Source organism: Anguilla anguilla, chromosome 1 (genome assembly GCF_013347855.1).
Source record: "Anguilla anguilla isolate fAngAng1 chromosome 1, fAngAng1.pri, whole genome shotgun sequence".
NCBI classification, from domain to species: domain Eukaryota; kingdom Metazoa; phylum Chordata; class Actinopteri; order Anguilliformes; family Anguillidae; genus Anguilla; species Anguilla anguilla.
The window spans coordinates 31,728,364-31,746,584 of NC_049201.1; the positions used below are offsets into that span (position 1 = coordinate 31,728,364).

The window sequence follows — 18,221 nt, forward strand, 5'->3', positions numbered from 1 at the left end:
TTGGCTGTTATAAGCAGCTTATTTTTATTCACGCCTTCTCTGAGGAACTGGGCTGATGCTTTTAAGTTCCCTCTAGGTATTTGAAATACTGTAACTTCTTAGATGCTAGTAAAATTGGGAAAACACTCCTGCTGATCCCTGAAATAGTATACGTGTCTGACCAAAACACAAGTCAATATCAAATAAGTGTCGTTCTATATGTGTCTTTTAAAATGATGAGCAATCTGCAAAATGTTACTGCTATCTGAAAGGTAAAACATCACCTAGAGCAGCTCTTCTCTGATAAAATTGGGATCCCTGGGTTAAACACCCCTGTGAATAAAGTATTTAACCCAGGTCGGCCCTGTACCTGTATGAAGGGGGTCCAGTCGTCCTCCTTCTTCAGTGCAGTGCTGCCAGTCTTCTTCCCCCAGCATTTCTCTGCTGCTTCGGTGCAGCCGTATACCAGGAAGGTCTTCATCTTCTCCTGCTTCCTGAAGATGGCCCTGAACTCACTTGATACCTCACAGAGGAGAACAGTTCTGTGTGGAGTCACTTCTCTCATTATTTACATGAGGAATTTACAAATATTTAATCTTAAGGCCCCCTAATGTTTGGGAACCACTGATTTACAAATGTAAGATGCAGGTTGAAATATGTTTAGATATAATGTAGATTACAAGGCCTTAATAGGATAGCAGATAGTTAGTGTTGAAGGCAGGGCTTGAAAACTAAAACAAAAACCAGACATGAACAGCATTTTTTGCAAAAACAAAAACGAAGCAGTAACCAAATCAACATTACTGTTCCTGAGCAAAAACATTAAGTGAATTTAGGTTCTGTTAATACCGTTTTTTTTTTTGTTTTTGTTTTTTTTTCCCGTGGTACTTAAAAAATGTTCAGCCTCTGGCCCAACTGCTAAAATAAATGACCTTTTTAAAAAATAAAAAGATATCACAGATTGTTTATTCAAAGGTGTCAAAATGCTGGTCTACAGCACTGGCAAATAAAGTAGTCCTTATTAAATATGAAAATATGCCAGTCCCAATTGCCAAATCATGGGCTCATCTTTCTGAGTGGTTTCGACCAATCATAGATGTGAAATGTTGATGATCATGGATTATTCTCTGTTGGCTGGGGATTTTGAATTTCGAGGTGAGTAAAGAAAGTGCTGCTGTACAGTTAATTATTTATAAGAAAGCATTGGGACAAATATTAAAGGACGATCAAGCTTTAGCATGGTTATTGATAAGCAAGCACAGATATATAAACGATCAAGTTGTAGCCTTTCCAAAATTGTAAAAACGTCCTTTTCCCTTTGACCTGGAACAGATTTAGTTATGGTAGGCTAGTCTACATTATGTTTCCCTGCGTGGTGGCAGCAGCCATTTTTAATTTCCCAAGTTGATCTTCTAGATCACTAAGCAGTTTGATTTGGAAAGATTGGCCTCCTGGCTTGATGGACACGATGGATCGGCATCATTCAAGTGAGTCTGCATAAACTGAGTCAGTAGCAGTTCTGCAGAAGGTAAACAAATCCTGCATCCGCTTCATGCTAATGCTACTACCAGTGGTTCCACTTCTGCTAGCTTACAAATTAGTAGGCATACACAAACCACAATGGGACAGCAATGCCTTTAGTTTATTGATGGACGAGTCGGACCACTGACAAGCAGCACAGAGCAGCAAGTGCAGTGGCGCACATAGAAACTGAGTTGGATTACACTATTATCAGCGGGTGTGGTGAGGCTGCATTTACTAATAGTGAATCAGATGACCTCTTTTCATTCCCTTTTAAAAAACCGGCGCATTGTGCAAGGCGTGCTGCAAATTTCTGTAGTCTATCGTTGCAATGGAAGATGAGGATAATGATATACTGATCAGACGTTTCTTACAAAATTTTATTTTGCGGGAGGTACAGAGTTCGGCTGTCTCTTTTTTTTTCAAAAATTGTGTTTGAAGAAATCTCATAAATACAAGAAATTCATTCCAATTTGTTTGAATTTTCTTCTGTCAGAATAAGAATTTTGCCTACACGATTAGTAACTGCCTACAATTGATGTACAGCCTACAGAAAATCAAGATTGGCTGAAAAATGTTTCTTTATTCTTCCCTATTGACCTGACTACATAGACAAAATGAGTGCATTTAAAACATGCCAAAGCCACAACTGATCCAATCTCGCATACATATCGTTTTTGGCAAAAAAAATAAATAAAAAAGACCTTCCTAACTGACCACTAGCAAAATCTCCACAAGTCCCGCCCTCCTAACTGTTGCTATGCACGAGAAAGGATCAGATGGAGCCAGCTGGTAGCATCTGCTCAAATTAATTACCAAAAGAAATTACAGATGGTTTTTGTAATTTCTTGTGGTTATCTTTTTTGTACCAGTATCTTTGTAGTTTGACTTGATACAATCATACATAATGTATAAATAGGAAATACATCAAACTGTGGAAATATTGAGAAATGAAGCCATTGTTTGGTCTTCCATAGTTAGTTGGAATAACACTACTGAAAGTTTTGTAAAAAAAAAAAAAAAGCCCAAGAAGTTCTTGTTAATGTTAGCTATGATTTTAGCCTTGAGCTAGTTTGACTAAACGTGAGTCTACATTTCGGCATCTGTAGGGCTAACGTACGCCCCATTTACTCTACACTGTTGTGGGAGATTGCACTGACATAGCCTAACGTTAATATCTAGTCTACCTATCGGCAGCTCTATTTATACTTCCTTTTTTATCTATCTTATCTTTTGTTATTTTAGTTTATTATTTATCTTATTATTTCAGCACTATGTTTCCCTTCACATAGCTACATGAAGCTTGCGGGCTAACTAAACATTTCATTGCCATCTAACAACTGCCTAACAGCTGTATTGTAAACACTACATTAGACAAATAAATTTTGCTTTCATTTAATCACTCAACTAACTCCATTTAATAGACTAGATACTGTATGTTATCTTATGTTATTAATAGGCAGAATGCAGCTAACCTTGGCGCAAAAGTAGCTGTATCAGTTTACGGCTTTGACTGCAAGTGTCAAAAAGTTTTATCTGCAACAGACACTTTACCAAGACCCCCCCAAAACGTTCAGGACAATGCGTGTTTTGCAAGTTTCTCAACAGCAGCTTTTAACCACCTACAGAAGCTTTGTAACTTGTAATTTAAGTTTTTCCCGTTATCAACAGTACTATTGCAGACAGTGTCGGAGCTACATGTCTGAGGAAGTAGTACATAGCAACCGTTTCTAAGCAGGGATTGCTTAGATAATGCCTTGTCCCTTCATTGCTGCTTGCAGCTATACATATTACTATTCTTTTTATTATTAGTAGTAGTAGGGGACCAAGCACTATTTATTGATTATGACTATGAGTAGGGGGATACTATGGTGACCAGGAGCATGATGTAACCATGGTTACTTGGAGTGTGCCATTACCATGCCAAGGAGCTCCATCTCATCTGCAGCAGTCCTCATCTCCTGGATATTGTAATGGATGTTAAAGTGAGACACGAGGTGCTGCAGCTGGGGGCCAAACTCCTCCCGTCTCAATGTGTGTTTAGGGACTTCTGTGCCCACTCCAGAAAGCCCTTGGGGGGGAGACATGTCAACAGTAAATAACTTTAAACATACACAAAATTATCCATAACTTCTCACTATGAAGTTCGTTCTGACCTTGTAAACCCACACATATTGCATCACCTTTGGGTGAAAAAGAAGTCAGCACAGGTCTGTTATGAAGAGGGAGGTTTTATAATTTAAGCACAATCACTTGGAATTAATCAGAAATTTTAATAGAGGAACTTGCACTAATTTATTTGGTGGTGGTGGTGGTGGTGGTAACTGTAATTATTTTCTCTGGGGTGGTGTGGTGAAGAGGGTTGTTTAGGCTGCCCTTACCTATACCTACAGTGCTCCAAGGCTGCAGTGGAGTTGCCCCAAGCGATCCTGGGACTTGCGTGGTGGATTCCCTCAATGTGGGAGTTTCTGCAGGAGCACAGGACTCTGAAGAGTCATCCCCAATCCTCTCATATGCAGGCAGATACTGCAGTTCCTACCACAAACACAACACCAATCACTGTAGCTCCTCCCTCAAACACAACATCATTCACTACAGCTCCTCCCACAACACTAAGTGAAATTCCTACCAGTAAGTATATGAGCCAGGTGGTTTATGTGCCTGGCAGGACTGAAAAACTGCAGATTCCACGGCCTACCAGGAGCAGAAGCCAGCAGACCTTCAGGCACATTAGTCCATCTGGTACAGGACTAAGGCTATAAGGCTACAGTACTGTGGAGTCACTGTAGGCTGCTCACCCTCAGAAAGCTATGGATAGTCTTGATGGAGTGCAGGTGGCACACCAACCACTGCAGGTAGATGACCACATCTTCCTGGGTGACAGCATTGATAGGGTTCCCTCTGCCAGTCAGAGCCTTCTCCCGTGAAACGGCCAGCCTGCGTGCCCGCTGAACAGCATCTTCATACTCGCCGATCAGTCGAGCTACCTGTTTCTGTGATACCATCATCACAGGTGAACGACCTGTCTCGGTGACATCACTCAATGGTGACACTTATAAACCCTGTGAGGGGTAAATCCTTTGCCAGGTCTTACCTTGTAGAGAGGGTACAGCTGCTCAATGACGCCTGAGTGTCGGCAAAACCTTCTCCATCTCAACATGTGAAGATACTTGCACCGTGCCAGCTGGGAGCACCGATCTGTATAGAACTGATAAAGAAATCATGTTTAGCACAGAAGACAACAACCTAATTTAGCATAAAGCTCACCTGTCCATTCAGGTGAATCCAACCAGAGTGTGAATATCCATACTGATGGCATACAGTTATCAATTCATCCAAGCTCACAGAGCCACAAAAGATTTGAGATCTTGGTTCAATGAATGTAAGAGCTAATTGTTCTATATGAAAATTGGCTTTCACCTAATAACTGACTGAATAAACGTGACATAGTGTTAACTGTGGGCCAATTGTAGAATCTGTTTTACCCAATAAAAAGGCTTTTGTCTATCACGTCTGTTGATTCAGCCCTAGAATAGCATGCCATTTTCAGAGCATTCCACAGCAGGGCAGTGAAGCCAGTAAGCTCACACTTACACTGATTGTTACCAGGTTGAATTAATACAGGGCGGCACAGTGGTGCAGTTGGTAGCACTTTCGCCTCACACCAAGAAGAGTTTGAATCCAACCTAGGCCTTTCTGTGCGGAGTTTGCATGTGGTCTACCTATCAAACGTCAGACAGGTCCATCTGATCAGCTGTGCACAGCACTTTCGCACCATGAGAGTTCTATCAGCAGTGTGGTTGCTCGGGTTGGTGTTGCAATCATTGCCACTTCTGGGTTTTCTAATCACATCCACAGAACCTGAATCTGTGCACTCCACTAGTGTGAAGTGTCACTAAAAAACAGTTTAAAGCCACAATGACTATACACAGTTTATATGCCACGCTGTCTTCAGCTGTGGTTCAATTCTGGCAAAGTTCGCCTTCTTGCCAAGGAGGCAAGACGTGAGAGGGCAAACTGGATTGGCTAATGGCATGAGCACACAGTGAGCACCCAATGCTCATGGGAGTTGTAGTATCATCTTGAATTTACTTAATTATTTCAGATGCCTTTTGTAAACTACAATGATTTTTTTTTTCATAGAAAATGCTACCAAAAGGTCACCCACCAAAGTGGCTAGTAAGAGTGATGGAGTTACACGCCACTGCCGAATTCTACCCCAATTTGGTGGGTGGTGGGTGTTAACCCCGTTGATCAATAATCAATTATTTTCAGTAGTAATTGAAGTTCCAAATTGATGTTTAAATCTTTTCAATGAGACTGATTACAGCAATTTTATGAATTATTATGATTATTAACCGTGGTTAACCCTCTGCACCTAGAAAGTGGTCTCCCGTGTAAGTACTGTGAAGACTGAAAGGCTTTAGTTGATGTATCACAAATAAATATACATTGTTTCATCCATTTGCTGGCCCTCGCTCAGGAGTCAGGTGCTGCACTGTGCACAGCAGGTTCACTTAACCAGCTTCTTAAGCAGGGAGGGAAAGAGGGTTGTGGACAGCACCCAGGGCGATCCTGGTTTAGGAGCTTATCTAAGGTTAACTGCCTTTGAAGCTGAGCCTGTTCTTCATCCCATTTTCAGAATCTGGCTGTGGCTTCTGTAACCACAGGCATCCATTGAATACAATACATTAAAAAGAGGGCCTGTCTCACTTATGTTGGTGAGGCTCAGGCATAGATGGTGGGCTGTTATGTTCCACCCTGCAAATGCAGTACTTGAGACAGTTGGAGAAGAGTTCCCAGGGAAGCATGTGAGCATCCTGCCACACCAGTGTACTCTCTTGCAACTCTGCTTGATAGATGAAAAAAAAATAGCAGGGTTATTACCTGCCATAGCACCCTGAGAAGCAGTAGTGTAAGACCAGCCAATGAAGGAGGTAACCTGGTTCTTCATAGTGCTTGGTTTTTTGTTAGACCAGCAAGATACAAGTGGCAGGAGGTAATGGGCAGTCAGGGGGCATTGTTACTCATTTCTGTCAGTTTACCATTCACCACCATGAATGGTAAATAGGAGGTAACTACAGCTTTAGCAGAATATAGAGATGTCAGCCTGATACATACACTTTCAAGCTCTGGAGGCATAATGTCACTGTACATGCTGCTTTAGTTACCTGAAGTGCATTTCATTCCTTTACATTTCCAACTCTTGCATGACCAGATAGCTGCATTTTTAAAGCTAGCAGGTCATCAGAAACATTGGCATCTAAAATATCCTCACACACATAAACTGTCTGGTTCAATCAAAAATAAACAATAAAACTGAAATAATATTTTTTTGTAACTCCAGGAAGTGGAAGATACAAATGATACAAGGCTGAATCTATTGGTATAAGGCCCGTGTGTAGAGTAAAGGATGCTACTGTTGGATAGTAATGTTTTGCTGTAACTATGTTTCATGCATGAAACTGACATGGTGTGCATTTAATTTCACCTGGGTAGATGGTGAATACATATTGGCTCCTGTTTGAACAGACTTGAAAGTGTACTAAGATGGAATGAAACAAAAGCCAGATGGGTCAGAGTGGGAACTTAACCCCCCTCCCAAAAACCACCCCTTCCCCATGGGCCTGCCCCCAGGTCACCTGGTGCAGCTGTAGAGGCAGGCTCTCTGGTGTGTACTCTCTGCTCCTGCAGCTTTCCAGTTCTTTCTGCATGACGTCTGCCTGGGACACCATGGGCTGCATCCCTGACACCTGCAGCAGTCAGAAGGACTGGGCATCATACAGGCACTTGGGTACCATAACACAGAGTTTTTAAGAGGAGATCCAAGCATTTACAGTGATGTGAAAAAGAAAGTACTCCCTCTTTCAATTCTATGGTTTTACATAGGACAGAACTAACAGAAGGTTACAAATGAAACCATAGTTACATGAGCCACTAGCTTCCGGAGCCACTTGGAGAGAAGTAGCTAGTAGACATTAGCATGATTATCATGGTTACATGTGTAACCTTCCGTTATATATTCCCTCCTACTTCACCAGGAGTTGTAGCTAGTGGAGCTGGAATGCCAACAGTGTGACAAAGGATCTGGACATACCTCAGGGAGACTCCATAGAGGTAGGATTGCCACACGCACTGTCACCAAGGAAGCTATGCTGACACTGTAGTGTTTCAAGAATGTGTACAAAGTGGACAACCGTGCCACTGAACAATCTCCTGAAAAAAAACTCCTTTCAATGCTGCCTAGCAGGTGGCGACACTCCTGGTTGAGTGGCACAGAGCTGTTGATGCTGTGAACTTATATAGGGAAGGTAGATTGCCTCCACCACCCAGTTCGAGAGCCTTTATTTTGACAACGGGGCACCCTTCGTCTTACTGCCCTTCGTCGCTGATCTGTCTTCACAAAGCAGCAGTCAAATTAATGTAATACCGGAGAGTCCACAAATGCCACCCCATCTTGCACCCTTCGAAAAGGTGGAGGATGAAAAGTTGTCAGTATATCTCGGATAAGATGCAGTAGTGACAGCACTTAAGGAAAAAAGGACAGGCTTGGCTAGAATGTCATGCCAGCATCCTCAGGCCGCCAATGCAGCCATGTAGGGCTCACTGACAGAGTGTGCAGCTTGCCCACACATTTTATAGAAGTTATGGCTAAGAAAAAAATAGCCTTAAGGAAAACCAATCTCTAATCTACAGTGTGCAGTGATTCAAAGGCCAGAGAGCGCCCTAAGATCCAGGGGGTGTCCCACGTGGGGACAGGTAATGACCCTCAGGGACAGAGACATCTCACACCTCTCATGAACTCGCTGATCAAGTAGTGACTCCCAACTGTCTGTCCATTTAAACTAGTGTGTCTGCTGGACACAGCCACAACATAGACCTTCAAGGTGCTAGGTGTGCTGCCAGCATAAGAGGGGTTGACTAAAGAAAATTTAGTATTACAGGTACAGAACAGTACAAGGAGTGCACCAGTCAGTGAACACACCCCATTGTCTGACATAGAGCATTCTACAGTGTCCAGATGACAGATGGGTCACATTCATTTATTGACAGCTTGGACCCAGCAGTGGCCCAGCCCACAGGGGGAGTTGCTCTGGATTGGGGTGTCAGATCCCATCATCCAAGATAGCATATCCTTCCACAATGAAAGTTGGAATGGGGTCCCAGCAAGGAGATCCAGAAGCAATGGGAAACATGTGCCCCCCAGAATCACTTGGTGGATACTACTCCTAATCCTGTGCACAGCGAGCAGGATCAGAGGGAGTGGAGGGAATGCATGCAGCAGCACACTAATGCATCTATCCCCAGAGGGCTGTCTGTGCCCATGATGCAGAACCACTGAGGGAAATGGATCACTGCAGCCAGGGTGAACAGGTCTACTGTCACAGTACCAAACCGTTGCCACAGCAGCTGTACCACAGCCGGGTGGAGCCACCACTCCCCAGATAGCATTGTTTGACTCGAAAGGGTATCTGCCACTTAGTTCCAGATACCAGGCAGATGAATTGCCCTGAGGAAATGCCCACGTCCAGATCTGACCTGTTATGTGCAGCAGGCTGACAGAATGCATTCTGCACTGATGGTTTATATAAAAACTTGATTGTCTGTCCGAATCAGCACATGCTTACCAATCAGTGCAGGTGCAAAGTGCTTCAATACCAGAAAGGAAGTAGCGCCACACTACACCCCAGCCTGTTGGAGAGGTGGCTGCCAAAACATCTTCCATCTCTGAGGGGACTGAGCCTATTGGAACACCAATGTGCAGAAATGTCTGCACATGCCAGTGGCGTAGTGCAGACATAGTGTATGACTGTCACATGCACAAACCTTGCTGGCTGTAACACCAAACTACTGAACTATATTTGTAGCAATCTCATGTGACCCAGCGAAATCACCACAGGTTATATCACCATAGCACCCAGCAGTTGTTGAAAGAATCTGACCTGAACTCAAGCCCCCAGATGGAAGTAGTCGCGGAAGTTAAGTATGCAGTCCATTCTGCTGGTCGGCAGGTCTGCTTTCATCTATCACAAATCGAGGCCCAGTCCAGCAAAGGCAGTCTGTTCTGTTGGTCTAAGGCAGGCCTATTCAACTAGCGGCCCGCGGGCCGGATACGGCCCTTTTGAATTTTTCTATGGCCCGCAAGAGGCTGCCTGCAAATCAGGCTGGCATGCGTGTGATAGGATAGATGAAACTAAGGTACATATCTCTGAGCTACTTTGAGACATCTGAACCATAGATTGTAAGATCATAGATGTAAGATCATAGATGGTTACGTCTTTTTAAATCACCTATGTGCTGTGATTGGCTGCAACAGGATTATACCCAGCTCCGCACCTGCCATTCGCTCAGTAAAACCTCACGTTGTATTCTGGGCTGGCGGGCCACAGAGAAACTCAGGTTAGCTAAGCTATAGGGCTGTCAAAAAATATTCAAAGTTCAAAAACTATTCTAAAATCTTTTTTTTTTTTTTTTAAAGTTCGAACCTAAATTTGACCATTCCAAAATTAGTTTTGGATCCCGCTTTTGGTAATTAACATAAATATACAGGCTTTAATTTCATGCGGCGAATCATGTTCATGCACGCAAAGTTCATTTCCTGTGCTAATGTTACTGGTCAGCTAACAATTTAGGCTAAATAATGTTCCCATGGCAGGCTATGTCTCCTTCCTGTTCTGAAGATTTTGATAAAATTGGATGATGAGAGAAGTTAAACAAACTGAACAGAGTAAGTAATCCATGTTGTTTTAGGCTACAGGTATTAGCCGTTTGAATAGGTTTTGTGTAAAGTATAACAGGATTTCCTATAAACAATCATTTCCCTATTATTGTGATTAATAAATGCCGAGTTGTGGCAAATTACATCCAGGAGAAAGTGCTTTTTTCATTTGCGCATTAGACTATAGAAACTGCAGGGGGCTCATTTATAAAATGAACTTGTGTGCATACATCAAGTGAAGACCTGACGTAGAGCCACAACCATTTCCATGGTCAAATCGATTCATGTTCAAATTTTATAAATCACTACTGATTTTCTACGTACGCGCCACACAGTTGATCTAAAATACATTTTATAAATGAGGCCCCAGATGTAGTAACCTAGTTCACCAATGTCCTCTATTCTACTGCTCGCTTGTGGAAAATAACGCGCAGGCAAGTTTAGAGGGAGCGTCACGTGCATATTGCGCCCGACAATAAGCAGCTTATTTTTTGTGAATTATAGGCAAATGATATTCAAATATATTAGAATGCGAACTAATTACAAAAGCTAATATTCAAACTCAATTTCATGGCACTTTTGATAGCCTTACTAAGCTAACAACAAGCTTCAAAATGTCTCTCTCGAACCCCAAGAGATGTAAAGTTGATTGTGAAAATTGACAATTCCAGAGCAAATGGAGTGACAAGTATTTATTTACTTTGCCAGCCGTAACCATAGCTTTCCTACTTTTTTGTATGGACTGGCGGCTGTCAGGAATTGATTATAATGATATGATTAAAGTGAAAGAAAAGGGATGCACGTGACTAGTTTATTCCATGTAGTAGTATATATGTTAACATTATACTGTAAGAGTTATTTGTAGCCATTAACAGACAAAGTATTCTGTGTGACCCACGAACCCCCAGTGATTTTCCTATTTGGCCCACTTGCTGTTGAAGTTAAATAGCCTTGGTCTACGGTTTCTCTATAAATAATTCACTATCAGACTCAAGTCTGTAATATAGTCCAGTGTCAGAGCTGTGGTCTGTGCCATGACCACCCAAGAGGGGGCACAGACGAGCCATTTATCAAGATAGGGGAGTATCTTCGGCCCCTGCAAATTGAGTGGGGACAGTGCAGCGCCCATGCAATACGTAAGCACCCATAGTGCTAGTGAGAGGCCAAAAGGTAAAATGAGGATCTGGTATATCTGGCCCTGAAAGGCAAACATCGGATAGAAATTCTGGTGTGGCCGAAAAATAGGAATATGAAAGTAAGCATTCTGTTATGCCCTCGTGTTTCGATTGTCATTTGTATTTCCTCGTGTTCCCGTTATTTATGTTCCTTGTGCTTTTGTGTTCCTCACCATGTCTTTGCTTTTCCCCACAGGGTGGGCGTGACCTTATCCCCTATTCACTCCCTAATTACTTCCAGCCTTCAGCCATTTTCTCACTCCGTTCAGGTCGCATTCCTCACACCCCCCTTATTAGTTCTAATTAGTCCCAGAGTATAAAGTCACACTTTTCGTTTCACCCCTTGCCAGATCGTTGATTTGTTGCCTAGTCTTGATCCTCGCACTCCTTGTCTAAACCAAGCCTAGCTGCTATTCCCCGTACCCCGATTCTCAGTACCTTCCTTGTTTCCTTTAGATAGCACCGTTCTCCTAGTCACTTTTAGTTTTTGTTTCATGCACTTTGTTTCAGTGTTCCCCTGCCTGCCGAGTCTATGTGTTTGTCCTCGTCACGTCTCTTTTTGTGTTCTCTCTTTCTCCCCGGTTTACTTCCCCAGCTCCAACCTCCCGGTCCTGCCCATCCTTCTCCGGCCTCCCAGTCCCGAGTCCAGCTCCGCCGCCAAAGCCAGACGAATCCCTTACAGTGCCAAGCCAAGCCAGATCCTGAACCACCTCCTCACCAACCCTCACGGTCCCTGCTTCAAGCCTGCCCTGGTTCCTACCGCATCCATTCCAGCACCACGCCAAGCCGGATCCCGGACCACCTCCTCACCAACCCTCACGATCCCTGCTTCAAGCCTGCCCTGGTTCCTACCGCATCCCTTCCAGCACCACGCCAAGCCAGATCCTGGACCACCTCCTCACCAACCCTCACGGTCCCTGCTTCAAGCCTGCCCTGGTTCCTACCGCCCCCTGCTGTTTAATCAATAAACTTCTCTTTCTGAATTCCATAACACAGCTATCTCTCAGTCCTGCATTTTGGGTCCTGCCAACCATGGAACGTAACATATCCTTTAAGTCTACAGATGTGAACCAATATCCCTTGGCTAAAGCCTAGGGAATGTTTGCAGAGATTAGCATATGAAACAGGAACTTCAAAGCCATTAAGTCCAGAACCTGACAGAAACCACCATCCTTCTTTGGAACCAGAAAATACATTGAGTAGAACCCATCAAGCAGTTCTGATGGTTCTACTCTCTTATTGCACTCTTTAACAGAAGAGAAAACTACTTGTTTTGGAGCACTTACACCTGTAGTGGGTTCTGCACAGCCGTTTGCTTGATTGTTTAGACATTGGAGGCTGGTGAAATAACTGCAGCCTGTAGCTGCCTGCTTCTGCTATGCCCAGGAGCTTTGTGAGGTGAGGGTTAGGGATGGTAACATGCAGGTTATGGTCCTGGTCTGACTGCCTGCGCTGCTACTGCTGGCGTTGCTGATGATGATTGTACCTCCTACGTCTGTCAACATAGCCTTAGTGCGTTGCCTGAAGCAGGGACAGTGTTGCAAAGGCTGGGGCTATGGGTGGCCTATGCTATGCCTGGGGTGGGCGCCTCATCCAAAATCAGTGAGTTGAGCAACTGACTCTGATGCCTTTACACCCTTGCACCAAGGTCTGTTGCGCCTCTAGTCCAAATACCTGTCCAAGGGTGACAAGTAGCTCACACAGTGTTTTCTTGGATAATGGGGGGCATCTCAAACAGACCATGTTTACTAGTGTCTACCATGCTCCACTGCCCTGAAGTCACTGGAGCTGTGGGTCCTGCTCAAAAGGTTGGTCCAGTATTTAGTGAGCTCCGCTGCAATGTCAGGTGCAGTAGGAACGCTGAATGATCCCTGCTGCCGAGTACAGCTCATATAGTAAGCAAACATGTTGGGGGCATCTGTGGGAGGATCCATCCTAAGCTTAGCCAGAGACACAAGGAGAACAGCCTTCAGCAATGGAGAGCCACCTGGTGTGTCATTGGTGGCCCCACTAGTACCCTGGGATGACCCCTTGGGGAATGCAGGGTCCTCGTCATCGGCTGCATTGTGTGGCACATTAACGAACACTGACCGTGATGCTGCCAAAGAAATCATGTCATCTGCATGATGAAGTTGGACCCACATGCTATCACAAGCTTCATGAACCGTTGAAGGATTAGCCTGCCTAATCATATCAGGAATAGACTTCATCGATGCCATGTAAGCAGCTAGCTTGTCAACCTCTGCTGCAAGCTTATTTGACTTGGCCATCTTCACGTGACGCATGTGGCGCCCCAGCATTCGTATTTGCACACTTGGAGTTAGTACCATGTGCACTCACAGTGTCAGATGGTGGCAACAGAGCAGCTTCCTTTTCAAGGAGCGCCAGCCTGCTCTGCCTAAACTCCATGGGGATATATTCACAATCAAGGTAAGCGCAAACTGTAGATAAAGCATCTTTACATTACAGGCATTTAGCCAATGCTCTTATCCAGAGCGACTTACATTGTATCCAATTATACAACTGGATATATACTGGAGTACCTTGCTCAATTATACTACACTGCCACCCTTGAAGGTGCTTAAATTCCAAGCATCCGGGGCAATGACTGTGGGTATCCTCCGACTGAAGAGTGTGGCCACAATTACCACAGACTAGGATAATCAAATCAAAATCCATTCAGAATGATTGATAAATTAAAATTAAAAGCAAGAACTACGTAGTGAAGTTGCTTGCTAGCATCTTAGCCACTGCCAACCATCGTGCGGAAGGCGATGAACAGTTGGAAACGATAGGACACTCTCCTGTCTTGAAAAGTTAGCAGTATAGTAGCAGATTGAAGCACTAGAACACCTTTCTGCTCCAGTCAGTAAATCCAGCAAACTGTGGATCAGAATGCTGAGAACACTCTTCCACGCTGTTACGGTAACTTAGAAACTGAGCCAGCTAGTAAATGAGCAATAAAACAGCAGAAGCGTGATGCGTTTACTACTGCCACCAAGCTAGCAATCCAGAAACTAGAGACTGTGAGATGGCAATCCCGCAGCGCCAATGAAAATCCCTTATCCAGCAATCGTGACCGTCACAGTTTTGCTCAAGCTGCAAAACTGTTAGGATGTTAGGAATAAATATCATTACAGAAAACTTCATGGCACTTGAGTGTAAAAAACACATCTAAGAAGATTAAGAGACTGATTTGGAGCTCTGCCAGTACTATATAGGCATGAGTATGGGTAATGGATTGATCAATTACTCATCGGATACATGCCTACTCAATCTTTTTTATTTTCTCATAAAGACTATGTAGGTCGATATAGCTCAGGAGGTAAGACCGATTGTCTGGCAGTCGGAGGGTTGCCGGTTCAAACGCCGCCCTGGGCATGTCGAAGTGTCCTTGAGCAAGACACCTAACCCCTAACCCCTAACCTCTAACTGCTCTGGCGAATGAGAGGCATCAATTGTAAAGCGCTTTGGATAAAAGCGCTATATAAATGCAGTCCATTTACCATTTAACTATGTGTAGGAACTTGGCTCCATTTAGTAATTTATCACACAGTAGCCTATGTAAAAAAGAAAAAATGCATTAAAATACAGGATATTTCTTCATCTAACATGAACAGAATAAAGCAAATATATATTTTGAGAAGTTTTGATTGCAATTATGCTTTTTGTTGGTGAGCCGTTTTATAAGCACAATAACAGAGTAGCTGAGCTCAAATGCCCTGAGCAGAGGGAAAATTTAGTTTAACTTTAACCCCCAGACAATACAACAATTCATCGCGGCAACCAATCAGATTTGATATATAGATCTGTCAAGTAAATTGTCCCCCTTTTCAAATTTTAGTTCCACATTCTATAGTTCCACAATGGAGAACTGATTGGCCGTATCAGGTTTCCCAACTTTATATAATCTCCTACAGAGACACTGACAAGAGGAACGCAGCGTGGAGGAAAGTCCCTAGATAGGCAGCTGACTAATGTCTAACTAGTGAGTAACAACCAACAATAACAAAAACATTTTCTTGCTAATGTATTAGTTGCTAGTTGTTGATCATTTCTACCAGCCACCTAGCTAGCTAACCAGATATAACATTGAAGACATTTGCTGGGAAGACAATTTTTGGTTGTTATTGTTGGTTTTTACTCCTAGCTAGACATTAGACAGCCTAGCTAGGCAGCTGACTAGCATCATTCAGATCTACTGCAAAAACTATTTTGGACAATGAACCTGAAACACGACATAAAACTCGGTCAACATTTAACGAACACAACTGTGAAAAACTGGTGACGCCCACAAGTTGTGGGACGTGGGAGAAGCGCCAGGCAGCAGGCATTTTAATACAAAGCAATATAAAATAAGTGCACAGTGAAGGTCACTGGAACAACTACAAAACAAAGGTCTGATAAGATACAATACTCATTATGTAACAGTTATTTATAGCCATGAACACATTAAGTCCAGTTTACACAGTAAGCATTGGCTAGGTAAGAAAGTTATGGTAAGTCAAACTAGGAGACATGACAACGAGCTACAACATCAAGATAATGACACAGGTGCCATATGAGTGCTGGGTGGAGATACAACTGTAACATGACAGTGCTACAGGAACAAATTAAAAAGATTCAAATGATAAGAGAAATCCTAGATTGGGAAATCCCGGCAGAGTAGTGATAGTTAGTCCAGGTACAGTCTGAAGAGATGCGTCTTCAGTCCACAGCGGAAAATGGGCAACTAAGCATTAAGACTTTATTATGACAAAAAAACTTGGATAGTGATGTGCATTGTTATGCGTTCATGCATTTTCTATATAAGCAGTGGTGCCACTCGGTCAAGATGTCTACTAAAAATTCTTCCACATTATGCAATCCCTTGCTCTGTGAAATAATTGAAAATCACCATCTCTAGTACTGTTTGTAGTGACATCAGTTCACACAGTCATATGACTATGATTTTGTTGATATTCATACTCAAGTGTGTAGAAGAGATCATATCTACAAGCTACATCTCTCCTGGCGGAGTAGGAAGCGATCTATAACACTTATCTAGTCCTTACCAAGTTGTAACAGTAGATAAATCTAATCTAATACAAATGTTACTTTGTTATTATTTATTTAACCCAAAACAGGCCGACATGCAGAAGCCATGTGCAGAAGGGCCTGACCTCTAGGCCCTCCTGTAGGATCTGCTCTCTCTCCACACGAAAGTAGGATATGTCTTTAGGTATTGGGACAGAGCTGCAACAGAAAAAATGAAAGGTGAATTAAAATAACATGCACAGACCAACACCACACCACTCTTATACAGGACTGCACTTGCTCAAATAGAGCAGACCTTGGTCTCACTGCTTTTCATTACCTGTAGGACTTCAAAGCAGAGACATCTAGGATACCATTCTCCTCTATCTCTGTCCGGAGAGCGGATAGCTGGGCTGATAGCTCCTTCTCCATCAGCTTCAGTTTCTCAGTGGAACAGACCCTGTACACCCCTGCCATTACTGCAATGCAGCATTAAGAGCCCACATGAGAATTGAGATATGTGAAAAGTAAAGGAGTGACATACTGTAGCTGTAATATATTTCAACTGGTACAGACAAATATGCAGAAAATAGTGAGACATTAATGGATTTATGCAGACGTGTGTCCCCACACAGATAAGATAGTGTTCATCAGGTGTGCTCGCTGAAAGTCGACACCTAACCAAATAATATGAAAAACGTTTTAAAGATACAAATATGGAAACCATACCGCCAATAGGTTTGTAGGCTGTCATGAACTTGGTAATATAGGCTACACACTCCAACGGCATGATAGTTTTCAACACGTTTCAATCGTAGCCTATCTCTTTTTTATTGAGAACTTACACTTAATAATGTATTAAGTATACATATTTTTACAGCAAATTAACTCGAATTTCTCTTACCGTAAAGAAGGCTATCTCAGGAGAATTTTTGTCTTAAGGCTTGGTTTCCAGACGCATGCGTGCCATAAACCATGAGGTAACTATGGAGACACAGCAAACAAGTAGTTCGGTTTAAATCATTGCCCACTTCTAGCTGACAAAAATCTTACTAGTTTTCCCTACCAATAAACTTAGGCTACTAGACGTTGGTCATGTAGCCGAAATTCAGATGTAAGGCATTGCACTTTTAGCAACAACGTGAATAATAAGTTTACCAGACCAAACATTCAGTTGTTATCCTAACGCTGAATGTTTTCATACGGTAGTTGCACCGCCCACACTAGTAAAATTAATTTCCCTGTTCATGAACTTTCAAGAGAACCAACCGCGAAGGAACGTTGCTTGTGGGTGGGACGGAAGCAGGTAGGCTAAGCAGTCATATCAGACAATTAAACACAAACATATTGTAGTGCTAACACATTTAAGATCACGGTCACATCTGATAAGTCACCCAACGAATGTTCAGCTTCATGGAGAAAGTATGTTTACAGATAAGTTCCAGAAATAACGTTAGTAAACACGGTGGCCATATATTCTCCATAAAATAACTTGGACAGAGGTTTGACCATTTTAAATCAAAGTAGCCTATGATACGATTTTGCATATTGATCTCATAATAATTACTTTATAAACAATCAATCAAATGTTGATGCCTTTTTGGTGTCTGCTAATTCGTGTAAGCCAGAACCAAGTTTGACATGGAAACACTGGAAACAAAGCTAACCATAATACGGGAAAGGCCTTTTCAATTAATTATGTGATTTGTGAACGCGAGGGATTGGATTTTGGAAATAGTAACCGGTAACACTGCAAGAACCCAATTAATTATTTCAAATAATACAGATTCCACTGCAAGATATAGGCCTAC

General features: G+C 42.8%; 1 protein-coding gene across 3 annotated transcripts in view; it reads right to left on the reverse strand.

Moving 5' to 3' along the window:
- The window catches only part of si:ch73-242m19.1, a 93,233-nt gene extending 75,628 nt beyond the window's left edge, over window positions 1-17,605 (reverse strand). For all 3 annotated transcript variants that reach the window (XR_004766584.1, XM_035429951.1, XM_035429941.1), the window contains exons 1-10: window positions 17,494-17,605; window positions 17,315-17,394; window positions 16,751-16,889; window positions 16,557-16,629; window positions 7,143-7,253; window positions 4,595-4,708; window positions 4,299-4,493; window positions 3,882-4,035; window positions 3,420-3,571; window positions 350-502 (exon numbers count right to left, since the gene is read on the reverse strand). Coding sequence is in view for 2 of the 3 variants with exons in the window: in XM_035429951.1 (XP_035285842.1) it covers window positions 350-502; window positions 3,420-3,571; window positions 3,882-4,035; window positions 4,299-4,493; window positions 4,595-4,708; window positions 7,143-7,253; window positions 16,557-16,629; window positions 16,751-16,887 (1,089 nt within the window). In the remaining variant the exon portion in view is untranslated. The remainder of the gene's footprint in view (window positions 1-349; window positions 503-3,419; window positions 3,572-3,881; window positions 4,036-4,298; window positions 4,494-4,594; window positions 4,709-7,142; window positions 7,254-16,556; window positions 16,630-16,750; window positions 16,890-17,314; window positions 17,395-17,493) is intronic.
- Between the last annotated feature and the right edge of the window lie 616 nt (window positions 17,606-18,221).